At 44.8% G+C, this 13,920-nt stretch overlaps 1 protein-coding gene across 10 annotated transcripts in view; it reads left to right on the forward strand.

Moving 5' to 3' along the window:
• Positions 1–13,920, forward strand: part of ANK1 (ankyrin 1) — a 2,823,483-nt gene that overhangs the window by 2,789,189 nt on the left and 20,374 nt on the right. For 8 of the 10 annotated variants that reach the window (XM_069617665.1, XM_069617666.1, XM_069617667.1 and 5 more), the window contains one exon: positions 8,104–8,229. The exons of the other annotated variants lie outside the window; for them this stretch is intronic. In XM_069617665.1, coding sequence (XP_069473766.1) covers positions 8,104–8,202 — 99 coding nt within the window. In that variant the 3' untranslated portion in view covers positions 8,203–8,229. The remainder of the gene's footprint in view (positions 1–8,103; positions 8,230–13,920) is intronic. 10 annotated transcript variants of the gene reach the window in all.

The raw sequence follows: 13,920 nt of genomic DNA on the forward strand, positions 1-13,920 counted from the left end.
AGGCAATACTTCAAGTCTTTGAGTAGGCTCCTGGGGTAGTCAGGGCCTTAGTCCCCACTGCTTTGCGTAGGGGCAACCCTGGGCACAAGTCATCCCACTCCCAGACATCAGAGTGCTCGGGTCCACTTGATGAGTCGGGAGAGACAGCACATGCAGCTCTGCACCTTCCTCCACTTAATCGCCACCTTCATTGGGGCTGTCATCTTTGGGACATATATTATCAGGTCTTTCAAAGCCAGTAATGTCAATACCTTGACTGTGGCTGAGCTCAAGGAATATTACTATCAGGATATTGAAGAAGGCGAACATTCAATACTCCCTATGATATTGCAAAATTAGATTGGAGGACTTCTTGATTCAGTTATGTAGAGACATGCAGGAAGCAAACAGATTGGAACGTCACCCGACTCTTAACATAGCGATGCAGCCCATGTCAGCTCTTGAGCTGGACTTGGGCTCTTTTAGGGCTTTAATATTGAGGCTGGTGGATTTCTAAGGCCTGATGTCAGCCTCTGAGGAAAATCCAATTGATACCATAACTGATATCCATTAGCAAATGGTAACAAAGGTGACCCTACTACCTTTTCAGTGGTGTGCAGATGGATAAATTAATGCTTGTTTGGAATAAACCTGCCTCTCTCCTATCAGTGGAAAAATACTTTGCACAGCAGCAAAGAACCTCACACACATACCTGGTGATCTTGAATCCTTTCAATGAGATCATGGTCAGTCAAGCTTCTACAGCGGGCTGCAGGGAAACCACTTTTCCCCAGCATCCCCAGATTGGGGGGTCAAAAAAGTTAGGTGCCTGCGGGATAAAATGCTTTGCTTTACGTAGCTTGGCTCTTAGGATGCTTTATGCACCTTGTACTTTGGCAAGGTATTCACATGCACTATGGGAGGTGACTGCGCTGGTGGGCAATAACCTCCCAGCTGACATGCAAGCTTCATTTAGGGACTTGGTTCAGGATAGCAAGGACTTTGCCATGTATTTTATGCAAACAGGTTTAGACTCCACTAACACTGTTGGTAGAGCCAGGGGGACAGAGGCAGTACTAAGAAATCATTCTTGGAGTAGGTTGGCCACTTCCATGGCTGCCTTCCAAATTAAACTTTTGGATAGGCTTTTTGACAGCTCAGATGTATATGTCACCAAGGCTGATAAGCCTTTACAATTTCACGGAGTCCATAGACGCTATAAAAATGTTAAGCCTTTCAGCTCCTTCTACTGCTTTCTCCTTTGGGGGAGGGAAGTGCAGTCTTTACTCCTTCCCTTCTAGAGGCTGATGTTTCTTGCAGCAGAGACAAGCTCTGCAACAACAGAAAGGGAAACAGACTTCCCTTTCTCCTAGGGTCAGGGCCTCCACAAGCAGAAGGCATCAGCTTTGTTATCTTCTGGTTCTGTGACTGCAAAGCCTTTTTAATGTTTTCCTCATTTGACCATTGTGTGTCTCCTCTTGGAAACAGGATTCTACTCTTAAGAAGGGTATAGCATAGCAGATGATAAATTCAGAACTGTATATTGTATAGAAGGGATTCTGCATTTTCTTCCTTTCAAACCCATCCCAAAATCCCCAATGTTGCCTTTCCCCTTCTGGAACCGCTCTTGTTTTAGGAAATATCTCACTTTCTGCGGAAGCGAGAAGTGTAGCTTGGTACAGCAACAGAAGTTGGGAAAGGCTGGTAATTCTGACCATTGAAAGATAGATGATTTAGACCCATCTAAGATCTGAGACTCGTCAATATGCTCAATGAAACAGGCAGATTCAAGATGATCACCCTGGTGCAGATCCTCCAGGCTTTGGAATTGCACTGCTGGCTTATGGCCAGAGATCTGCAGGATGTTTACTTTCATGTCCCTCTCTATCTAAACCTTGGGAATGCTTTTGTTTGTTTTTTGGAGGCACTTAATACATATTTGCACTCCTTCCATTCTGTCTCACTTCAGCCCTGGAAATATTCACAAAGGTTATGATGAAGTGGTGGCCCATCTTCAGAGAATAAAATGCCTGTCTTTCCTTACGTCTGCAACTCGCTTCTGTCGCCAATTAGAAGAGGTGACTCCGGAGGACCTTAGAATGATGTGTATACTCTCCTCCACCAGTAATGTTTTTACATAAAGTTCTTTCTGACCCCTCCAAATGCTTACCGTTTATAGGGACAAACCTGGATATGCAGCGAGACAATGCTTTTCTTTCCACAGAGAAAGTGACAAGCATTCAGACGATGGCCTCCACCTTCCAACTGAACGGGTGACTCCCAGCTGGGGTTTAATTTAGGATGCATGGCTCATGGCATCATGCATCATTATAGTCCTGAGAGCAAGACTGTGAATGTGGTCACTACAGTGGTCTATGAGATGCCAGCGGCTCCAGTTGAACAAGGACATGAGCAACATTATCCTGACCCCATTATCTTGACCCCTGGTTTGGTAGACAACAACGAACCTCCTTCGGGGGCTCCCATTCCAACAGCATGGCCAACCATCACCTGGTCGCTCATGCATCCCTGTTGGAATGGGAACCTCATCTGCAGGATCTTTAAGTGAGCGTTCTGTGGCAAGGCCAAGAGAAGTCCTTCCACAGAAACTTACTGGATCTAAGGGCAGTTCACCTGGCAGTGTGATCCTTCTTATCATCAATTAAAGGTTCAAATTACCAGATCCTAATGGACAACACCACTGCCGTGCACTACATCAGCAAGATAGGTGGTGTGGCGTCACTCAAGCTGTGGAGTGAAGCTCTACTGCCTTGCTTTAGGGCCATGTAAAAGGATTTGAATGTGACAACTTCTCACCTTGCCAGCTGTCTGAACGCTCAGGTGAATGGCTGAATTAGTTCTTAGAGGTCTCACGTAAGTGGGAGATGAACGGGGAGACTGTGGAGCATATCATCTCTAATTGAAGGCTTCCCCAAGTAAACTTGCATGCTTGCCCCTCAAACAAAATGTGCAAGATCTCCTGCTCCAGAGAGTTTCATTTGCAGGAGCTCCCCAGACAATGCACTTGTGATTTGCTGGGAGTTCATCTTGCTGTTTGCAATCCCTCCATTCCCACTGAGTACTTTGGTGCCAAAAGAAGTTGAAGTAGATGCAACAACCATGATCTTGGTTGCTCCGGAGTGGTGCCATGGAGCTGGTACCCCGGCATGCTGGACATGGTGCTAGGTCTTCTGTTGAGGATGCCATGGAGGGAGGATCTGCTGACAGAGGCTTACTGCAGTGTGCTTCACACAAATGCCAGGACGCTGAACCTTCATGTCTGGTTACTGGGAGGTTGTGGTAACAAGATTAGCACCTCTTGGCAGAAGTCCTTGGTGTGGTGCTCTCTGCAAGGTTTCCGTCCTTCAAGCCCCTCTATGCTTGTTGCTGTTGAAAGTTTACAAGTTGGTGTCATGTTGTTGTGCTCCGCCATCATGATTCTGGAGTTCTATAATCGTTGGCTAAATCAGATATCAATATTGTCACAGTGAAAGGTTACTTAAATGGACTTTCATCTAGGCTAATTGCCCTAATCAACATTGATGTAAACATTTACACAAAAATCTTAGCAACCCATTTAGAGCACTTTTTACCAAAACCTATTGACGCACACCAGTCTGGCTTTATAAAAGGGAGACAGACTAGTGACACTACTCGATGGGTCAGCCATCTCATAGAAAAAGCCAACAAAGCAGGGATCCTAGCACTACACGCCGAAAAAGCATTTGACAGGGTGGAGTGGGATTCCTTTCCACACCATGGAGGAGACGCGATTTGTGCTGAATTTCTTAGCAATGATAAAAGCAAATTATCGAAAACTCAAATGCGCTTGGCAATCAGTGGACAGCTGTCTGAGAGCATCCCGGTAACGAGAGGCACGAAGCAAGAGTGTCCTCTCTCCGCTGCTCTTCGCTATCCACCTGGAGCCCCTCCTAGCTGCTATCCGGTCCAACAAGCAGATTAAAGGGATCCCCTTGGGGGGGGGGGGGTGGTAGAACATAAAGTTGCAGCATTTGCGGATGACCTGCTATTAATGATCACAGAACCAGAGAAGACTATGGGTTCAGTGGACCGGGTACTGCAACAGTTCGGGGAGGCAGTAGGATTAAAAATATATATACACATATCAGAGATATTGAATTTGACGGTACCACTAGACAAAGACCTGTCTATGCACAATTCCCATCCATATAAGTGGGCAAACAAAGCAATAACATACTAGGGAGTAGTGATCACAGGCACTTTAGACACTTCTTTCGCTGCAAACTATCCCCCCTATTAGAAAATATTCAAAAGATGTTGGCTGACTGGGGTCCATTAGCGGTATCCTGGCTGGGGAGGATTAACGTATTGAAAATGGTTATCCTACCGAAATTACTGTATCATTTTATGGCACTACCGATATGGGTACCCAGCTCTTACTTCCGGGCACTGCAGAAACATACAGGGGATTTTTTATGGAATCACAAAAACCTAGGGTATCAAGACACGTCATGAGAACCCTGAGGAACAAAGGAGGTCTAGGGGAACCTGACTTTAGGGCATACTACCTCGCTGTACAGGTTAGAGTGATTAGACATTGGTTTTGAGAAGATCGGGGGAAAGTCTGGAGAGCCATTAACAGGGCAGTGGTGGGGCCCCGCTAGAGGAGGTCCTGTGGCACCAGAAGGAGGACAGACCAAGAAGCACGTACAGTAGTGGCATTGGGACGATAGTAGGAGAGTCATGGAATGAATCGGTAAGGAGGGCGGGGTTGACCACCTTCCCATCACCGCTGACACCCATTTTAGGAACTCCCAATTTACACCAGGTACGAGGGGAGAAATGTTTGACAGGTGGGAGGATGGGGGGTGTAGATTCCTGAGGGACATGTTTGAGGGTCAAGAATTAAAATTCTTCAACCAATGCAAAAAGAACTTTGACCTAACAGAAGAGGAGATTCCATCACCTCCAATTGCAACACTGGCTGCTCCACCCCAAAATGAACGCTGCTGCCACAAGAGACCTTACCTCCTTTGAAGCATACGTTTCAACGGAAACATGGGATAGGCACATTTTAGGGGCAATTTATGGCTTCATTAAAGAGGGCGAGATACCAGGAAATAGGTTTTACATGGGAAAATGGGAAAAAGCAGTGCGGCAATCGCAAGAGAGAGAACAGTGGGCCGCGCTCTGGGGACAAATCCCCAAGCTAACAAGGGCAATCCAGTTAAAAGAAATATGGATGAAGATGATGGTCCAGTGGCATTTGACAATCGAAAGGCTACACAGATGCTATAAGGAGGTCTTGGACAGGTGTTGGAGACAATGCGGGGCAGCAGGGACGTGGGAGGATATTTGGTGGGGTTGCCCGTTCATCCTTTCATACTGGGCTAAGATCCAAAGAGCTCTGGAAGAAATATTCGGAATACAAATAGTGGTATCGATAGGTAAGGCCATTCTGGGAATGGGAAGGATTATGGAGGAGTTGCCAACAAAAGCACAAAGAAAGGCTTAAGTGATCCTAATGATGTTGGGGGTGCTGGTGGTAGCCCAGGACTGGAAAGGATCCCCCCACATTGCACGAATGGGTGGGGAAGGTTTGGAGTTTAGTAACACTAGAATGGGTAACACCAACGTTTCCGCATGGAATGGGACTTGGTTTTGAAGTTCCTCCAAGGTGATGCCAGGAGTGTATGGTGCTCAAGGAAAATTAAGCTCTAGGGGTGATTGGACCAACACAACCTCAGGGGTCACAAAAGGGCCGGGCTTCTGAGGCCTTGGACAATGGACAAGGGATCACCAGTACTTACAGCCGCATGGCACATGAGCGGCATGAGTGTAGAGGGAGGAGAGTTCACCAGACTCGGAGGACAGAGGAGGGCAAATATGTTAAAGCTTGGATATGCAAGAGAGAACAAGGTCTATGGAGGGTTAGGGAGGGAGAGGGATGGTGGAGGGGGAGGGTAAGTTGTTATGTTGAAAATGCCAATAAAAATCTATTTTACAAAAAAATGCACATTCATCTTCAAACAAGGCCAAAGCTAGGCTCCAGTTTTTCACAGCTTTTGGTCTTGGAAATACTTAAATATCTTTAAAATGCTGGGATCTTAAACGAGTTCTCACATTCCCGATGGATTTTGAGCCTATTTCATCTTGTCTGTTGTGACTGACGTCCTTTACATTGGCCTTTTTTAGTGGCCCTTAAATCTGCTAGAGCATTATCATAGCTTAGGCCCTCTTAAGTTTCACCTTCTTTTTTACAGTTCTTTTGGGTCAAACAATCTTTGCTACCAAAGGTAATCTCAGAATGTTGCCTTCACCTCCTGGTGTTCTTCCCCCCTCTATTCTTCCAAGGTGGGAGAGAGATTTTCTTGATTGGATACGTTAAAAAAGGAGCTAAAATTCCACCTTTCCAGGTTGAGTGAGTATCTGCTTGATGACTAGCTTTTTGAAAGGCGGGACACTCACTAAATAGACCATCTCCTGGTGAATTGTGCTCTGCATTAAGATGTGCTTTTAGTTGGAGCACACATAAAGTTCCTGAATGAATCGGCACCCATTCCACAAGGGGAAAGGCAATGACATCTGCCCTACAGACTGTTGTACCTTCAGTGGATATCTGCCAGGCTGCCATGTGAGCTTCTCTACATACCTTTCATAAATATTATCATCTGCATTCCTTGACAGGTGAGGATGCTAGAATGGGCAGGGTTTTGCAAAACTCCCTTTTGTAGGAGCATTCACTTCCTTCTAAATCGATATTTCAGAGAATGTGGCAGATCTGCCGTTCCTTGCAGCTATCCAGGGTTAAAAGGTGGAATTGGAGAAAATGTCTCTTGCAGTTCCGAGAATATGTATGGTTGACATCACTTTTGACACGATAGAGCATCTATCATCATCCGATGGAGCCATCCTTCCAATGGATTCATGAATCCTCACTGTGCCACAAGTTGGCTGGGGAAACATTCTGGAGCAGACTGCATCTGAACTGGATTTTGAAAGCTGCTACATCTGTGGGAGGAATACTGTATCTGTCAGAAAGAACATTACAGAGAGTATTGTGTAATGCCAAACACAACCTACATTGACTGCCTCAGGGTTCAAGTGGAGTCAGTGTCACAAGAATCACAAATCGGCAGCCTTAGGGCTTCAAGGAGGGAAGTGCCATAGGCTGCTTGTATTAACATCCTATGGGACGCTGAGAAAGGCATTAACACAGGCAGCATATATAAAAAAAACTGCAGGTCCTTAAAGAAGTACATTAGAGAAATCTTCAGACTGCTGCCCTTTAGAACCCAAGAAGATAACTGCCACAACCAGCAAAAAAACTGAGTAGCGGATGCTATGTAACATATTGTAAAGTGTTCTTATAGCTCAACCCTCTTCCATTTTGGCTACCTCTTGGCACATGGTCCTTGAAGAAGGGCACCATACCAGGCAGTTATTGGGAGGAGAGGCAGAGGCAGGTGCAAATACAGAAGTGTTTGAGTGAAGATTGGTGAGAACCCATTTGTTTGTTGGTGTTTTTATAAGTGCTTCTTTGTCGGAACACTTTGAATATGTGTATTTTGAGTAGATCACCAGGCGTTAATATTCTCTTTGACTCACAGCCAGGAAGTTCTGCCAGAAGAGGGATTGTCCTGGAGATTGTGGGGTGTATGTGTGATGCAATGATAGAAGTGGTGCAGAGTAAGTTCTGCACAGCATCACTGGAGTAAGTTTGGGCTGGTGAGGGATTCAAGCAGTTATTCAGCTTCAGTGTGTGCGTGATGATACCAGTATGAAATGGTGTGCAAAGGAGGGGTCCATCCCCTACTGAAGGCTTTAATGAGCCAACTCTATGTACTGCTGGTGTTTCATTTGCAGTGGGATGTACAATTATTTTTTGGGAGGTGCCTTGGGCAGCAGGACTTTGTCTTTCTTTCAAACATCTAGTATTATTATTTTTTGCAATGCCTGCCATGGAGGTAGGGTTTAGGAGTGCCTTTGGCTATGCCTCCCACTATGCCACCATGATGTCACCTCACCTCAACCATCTGTGTTGACCGCCTCTTCTCATTGTTCTTTGTCTTTCTCTTTCTTTTCATCTCTGTTTGTGTGGTGGCTTGCTCTGCCTTCTTGTCTTGGGCACGTTGCCCGCAGGTGGAGGACGGGCTGGGTGCCTTGCGGTCCGAACACCTGGATGGCAGAAAGGGGGCACAAATAGTGAAACTAGCCAGCCTGAGAAGCGCACAGCAGTGACCCCCTCCAGAAAAGGCCTCTCTGGAGGTAACACCTTATTTCTACTTTCTGCTTTTGCTTATACTCTTAAACCCCAGAAACGCAGATTCCCCTTCCTTTCTCCTAATCACCTTCAGTGCTGACTTTTTATCCCAATTGTGGGTGAAGTACTTGCCGATGTAAGAGCAATACTAGGATTTACCTATCCAGCGGCCATTAGTCTACTTCGGTATTATGGCCAGCAGGTGACTCTCTAAGAGCAGTGCTTGTCTTGGCTTTCCCCTTCCAGGGCAGTGAATGTTAACATTCAGTACACAAACTTTTCTTAAAGGAGACTTAATGTTGCAGTGTAAAACAAAGAAAGCCCAGAAATGCATCAATTATGGTTCATAGAGTAACCACAACTTGAACACTGCCATGCACTCCCCATGATGTCTCGTGTTGTGCATGTTCGCATGAATAATTAGCTCTTGAAAATAATCTTTACAGTCCATTTGGTCTCGGTTTTGTGTTTGGCCTAAGAGTACATTCGAAGTGGGCATGGCCAGTGTGGGCTGCTAATATGTTTCTATAGCCCCTTGTTCTTCCTCATGCACTGTAGGGGTACATGTATGTCAGTTGTGTTGTCATGTGCGTTGTCATAGGCAGTGGAGTCCGAATTGTGGTAATTTAGGAACCATAACTGACTACTTTGTTTTTGTCATTTTCTGCAAAAGCTCTAACTTCTTGTTAACCATTGTCACAACCTATTTCCTAATCCATAGGAGCTGCTAAGCTCTAGTCCTGCCCAAGGCGTACCAACTCCAGGTTCTGCGCATCTCTAGATGAGGAGCACCCTGAGGGCAGAAGGGAGTGAATAAAATAACAAACAAAAGCTCATCTTCTTCCTGCCAGTATTCAAGATCTGCAGATTGGGGAAGGAAAAGGATAGGAAGATGAATTAATTCTCTATTTCCTCTGTAACTTCCTCCCTTCTAAGCCACGTCTATACCTGCTACTCTGTTGATGCTAAGATGAGATTGTTCACGTGAACTTAACTAATATTTGTAGAAACTATTTATTTACTTAGATTACCAGTTCTTCTTTTCCTGCTATTTTATTTTTTTCTCTTTTTATATCTTTTAAGATATTGATTTTGCAAATTAAAAACCTATTTGCACTAAAGTTCAACATAATTTGTTAACAATTCTTTTTGGTTTTTACAATCACTCAACTCATCTGTGCTGATTTCGTCTTGTTTGCGTTTAACTATTTGGCTGCTGGGGATCCTTTTCTGTTTGTGATACCATGTGTGAACTTAAGTCTCCAGTACCTGGTAATTCACCACACTGCGCAATGCAGTCGCCACTTGGGACACTGTACTGGTACACACCACCAACATTCAATGAACATCTTAAGGAGATACTTCTCGGTGAAGCGAGACACTGCTCTATGACGCGCGCACCACTGAATGGACCCGTAGAATGAAGCGCGTCTTCTTCATAGGCGTGCCGATCTTCTCCTACGATGCACATCACTGTCTCCCGTGATGTGATCCATATGCGCAAACTCGAATACCTGACACCTTTTTGCTGTGTCTGCGTACACGGTAATGTATTCACATGCTACTTGCTGTACAGTGAAGCAGACTAATGCTCTGTCCTTTGACCAAAAACTAACACACACACTTCACTTCCAGTAAATCTCTGACTCCTTGTACGTTGCCTAAATTGATAATGTTCTGAGTATTTATATATACCGAATATTATCTTATATCATTAATTATTTACATCTAATAATTGCAGAGCTTCCTTATGCTTCTTTTAAAATCTGATAACCTTTTCTTTCCTGTAAAAACAGCTGCGCTGCTCACCCACCGTGTTTATGTTGTTGTTCTCTGTCAGCTGCAAGTCCTTTTCTCTAGAAATGCTGCCTATCTTCACAGCGTTCTTGCAAAACAGGTCCCGCTAGTGCAAATCTTCAGATGAAAGGCAGTTATAGAGCCTCTAGCTGGGTTCCATTCCACCTGAGAATTCCAGATCACTACCACTCATGGGTTCACCCTGCATCTTGGCTTGAGACCACCTGAACTTCCTAAATCTATAGTTAAGGATAAATACAGTCATTACCAATCTAACATACCCTAATTAATTCTTGCCCTTTGCCAGGGAAAATACCTACCCACTCCATGTATCACAACATACTGCTTGCTAGACCTGATAGTACCCCCAAACCCCGAAAAGCCTGGTTTGAAAGGATACTTTCTATGAAACTGACATACTATGTGTGGAGTATGAAGATCTTCAGATGCCTCCCATAATCTTTATTCTGCAACATATCTCTTCTAGTCCACTATGTATTGCAACCTCCCTCTGCTTCTGCAAGATTCCAAGATTACCCTAACTTCATATTCTTCTGAGCACGCTTCTGTAACTACCAAGAGCAGGGTTCCCTTATGACATGGTTTCAACATACTCACAAGAAACGTGGAATGAACCTTCATTTCATTAGGTAGTTTTTTTATCATTTACATTTTGATTTAAGCAAAAGCCATATAGTACCATAAGCAGTCACTGCTGCATGTACTTCCTGCACACTGCAATCCATTACAGAAATATTTACTAAACTGGAATGTCCTCCATAATGGATCCGGTACATACCTCTAGATATAAGGCATTAAAAACAATTTACAAAAATTAATAAACAAAATATATGAAACATAACCAAACACAAACTCAAAATACAGTGCAAAAGTCAGTGACGATTATATTGCCAAACATAAATATGATATTAATGTAAAGGACAGCATCTCATGGGGCTTGTGATGAATACAGGGATTATCATTATGACTCACAAACAAGATTATAGGACCCCAGCCAATCAGGAATTGCGCCATCCCCCCATTCAGTTCCGCGCCAATTTTGCTCATGGCGGCCACAACCCACACTCACCTACAATTGCTTCATATCTGGCACCACTGAGAACTTCCAGTTATTTACTTTCACCAGTCATGCTGCAACCAGAAAATGAGTCATCAATCTGGAGGTTTTAGCCCCTAGCTTGTAATGCCCCTGTGGGTCTTCTTCGCCTAACAGTACAACCAACGGGTCCAACATCAAATCTACTCCACATATCCCCTTTACCTGTGGCAAGACCTCCTTCTAAAACACTTGAATAAGGGGACATTTTCAGCACATGGGGGAAAGTGCAGGCGGTCTGGGGTAAGGTACCAACGACACAACAGTTTAAACGTGTTCCTTTGATTTGAACTGATTTAGACAATTTACCGGGCCTTGTCCAGATATTGTACCAAGCCAGGTCATCTATAGGCTTACCTATAGCCTCTTCCCACTTAACCATATACATGTGAGGGGTTTAAACATGTTGGAGTATAACAACCTGTAGAAGGAGACAACCTTGCCCACTGGAGGATCATCTATCAAGAAATCCTCAAATTGGGAAGTTTCTTTCTGCGCCTGAGCCACTACTTTCATCTGGGCCAGCCAGTGTCTAAGCTGTATATAGACAAATCTATCGGCGTCTTCTACCATAGAGGCCTGTTTGCATTGCTCGAAGGTGAGAGGGGGCTGATCAACAAACAACTGGCCCAGTCTGAGTAAACCCGCCTCAATCCAATGAGTGAATCACCCAGTATTCTGCCACTGATGGAAATTCACTTTTTTCACATATACCCTTCATGGGGGAGAGGAAGGTGGCTATAGCATATCTACGGGCAGCTTTGCCCCAGTAATCAAGCGTAGTTCTGGTTGTTGGGAAATCATGCTCCTGTTTCCTCGCCGCCATAGAGTAGCAGCACCATTGATGGACGGGGGCCCCAAGGATGACCCGCTCTATGTCGTCCCAGTATTTGGGATGTTGCGTGGCTGCCTGGCTGTCTAATATTGATGTGAATTGGGCCGCGTATAGACAGCTGTCGATATCCGGTACTGCTTATCCCCCTCTGTCCTTTGCCGCTGTAAGCGTGTGCCTAGCCACCCTGGGGAATTTGTTGGCCCAAATAAATCTAAAAATCTGAGATTGTAGGTCTTTGAGCACCGCCTATGGAATCCTGATCGGCAATGCCTGGAATGTATATAACAGCTGTGGTAGTAAAATCATCTTTACCACCGTTATTCTCCCCAATAAAGCTATTTCTGAAGTTCCCCAACGAGCCAGATCTTGTTCAGCTGAAGCGAAGAGTGTGAAATATTGGTTGCGCATAAGTTGGTATAGTGTGCAGGTAGGTGGACGCTCAAATATTTCAAGGCCCCCGAAGCCCATGAGAATAGAAAATCGGCCTTAAACTGAGCAACCATCTCTGGTGTTTCTGAGACATTCAGATTGGTAGACTTCGTATAATTGATCTTAAACCCTCAGAATCTATGGAACTTTTCTAACAATGTGATTATGTGGGGCAATGAGATCTTGGAGTCACGCATATAGCAGAGGAGATCATCTGCGTATAACGCAATTTTACGCTGATATCCAGCAATGTCTAATCTATGAATCTCACCGGAGGAATGGACCAAGCACGCCAAGGGCTCCATAGCTAAGGCGAACAAGAGCTTGATAGCAGGCATCCCTGCCAGCTACCCCTCTGCAGACTCACCCCAGTGATAATACACCCTTCACTTTGATCCGAGTAGAAGGGAGCACAAAATTAGCCAATACCTGTTAGAGAAAAATTGGTCTGAATCCAAATCCTACCAATACTTTTGACAGATATGTCCATTCTACTCGATCAAATGTTTTTTCGGCGTCATTCGAGAGTAGGGCCATTTCCCGCTTATGCCTCTGTGCCCAGACCAGGATATCGACAGTGCAATTAATATTGTCAAATGTTTGGCGTCCCGGGACAAACCCTGTTTGGTCTCCCCCTACAACCGAGGAAGCACTGTAGCTAAGCGTGCGGCTAAGATTTTCAAATAGATGTGAGAGTTATAATTGAGAACTGCAATAGGCCGAAAGGAGACATATAGAGTGAGGTCCTTGCCAGGCTTACCTATTAATGTGAGTGTCAATTCCCCCATGGTGGGTGTAATAGAACCTATATCTGCAAAGAAATTAAATAAAACCCGCCAATTGGGGAGTAAGTATATCTGAGAATTTCTTATAAAAAGGGCTTGGAACCCATCTGGGCCTGGGGCCTTATTAACAGGAAGAGTGCGAATAGCCTGAGAAATGTCCTCCACTGTTATGGGCAATTCCAACTTTTGTTTATTATCCTTGGCAATCTGAGGAAGATGCGCATCCCACATAAATGCATCCTGCTGTGCTCCATTCCGGGGAACAGCTGCAAACATTGCTGTATAATAGTGTGACAATATGCACATTTTAGCAGGTCCATCATTGTGCAACTGGGAAGCCACATCCCTCAGACCACTGATTGTGGTGCTATTGCTCTGGGCCTTAGGTTTGTATGCCAGAATACACAAGGCTTTATTAGAAGTGCTGTAATAAACGTGCTTAGTTCTAAGCAGTTTATGAGAAATGTCATCCGCCCATAGCGCCATTTGGTTCTGATCCTGCAACCTGTAGTTGCTTGTAGTCTTCCTAGCACCATCCCGTTTATAGCAGGCTTCCCACTCTCCTAAGCCTTTGCAGGCTGTTAAGACCTTTTGATGCGCTAGGGCCAAACTAATTAGTTGTGGGAGCATTCCATACCACCGCCATGGAGACCTCCCCAGTGAGATTTTCCTGGAAATAGTGAGTGATCCTTTCCGAGATGGTAGTGCAAATAGCCCTGTTCGCTAGAATAAA

The sequence above is a fragment of the Ambystoma mexicanum genome, chromosome 10, assembly GCF_040938575.1.
Source record: "Ambystoma mexicanum isolate Mex_15411 chromosome 10, UKY_AmexF1_1, whole genome shotgun sequence".
NCBI classification, from domain to species: domain Eukaryota; kingdom Metazoa; phylum Chordata; class Amphibia; order Caudata; family Ambystomatidae; genus Ambystoma; species Ambystoma mexicanum.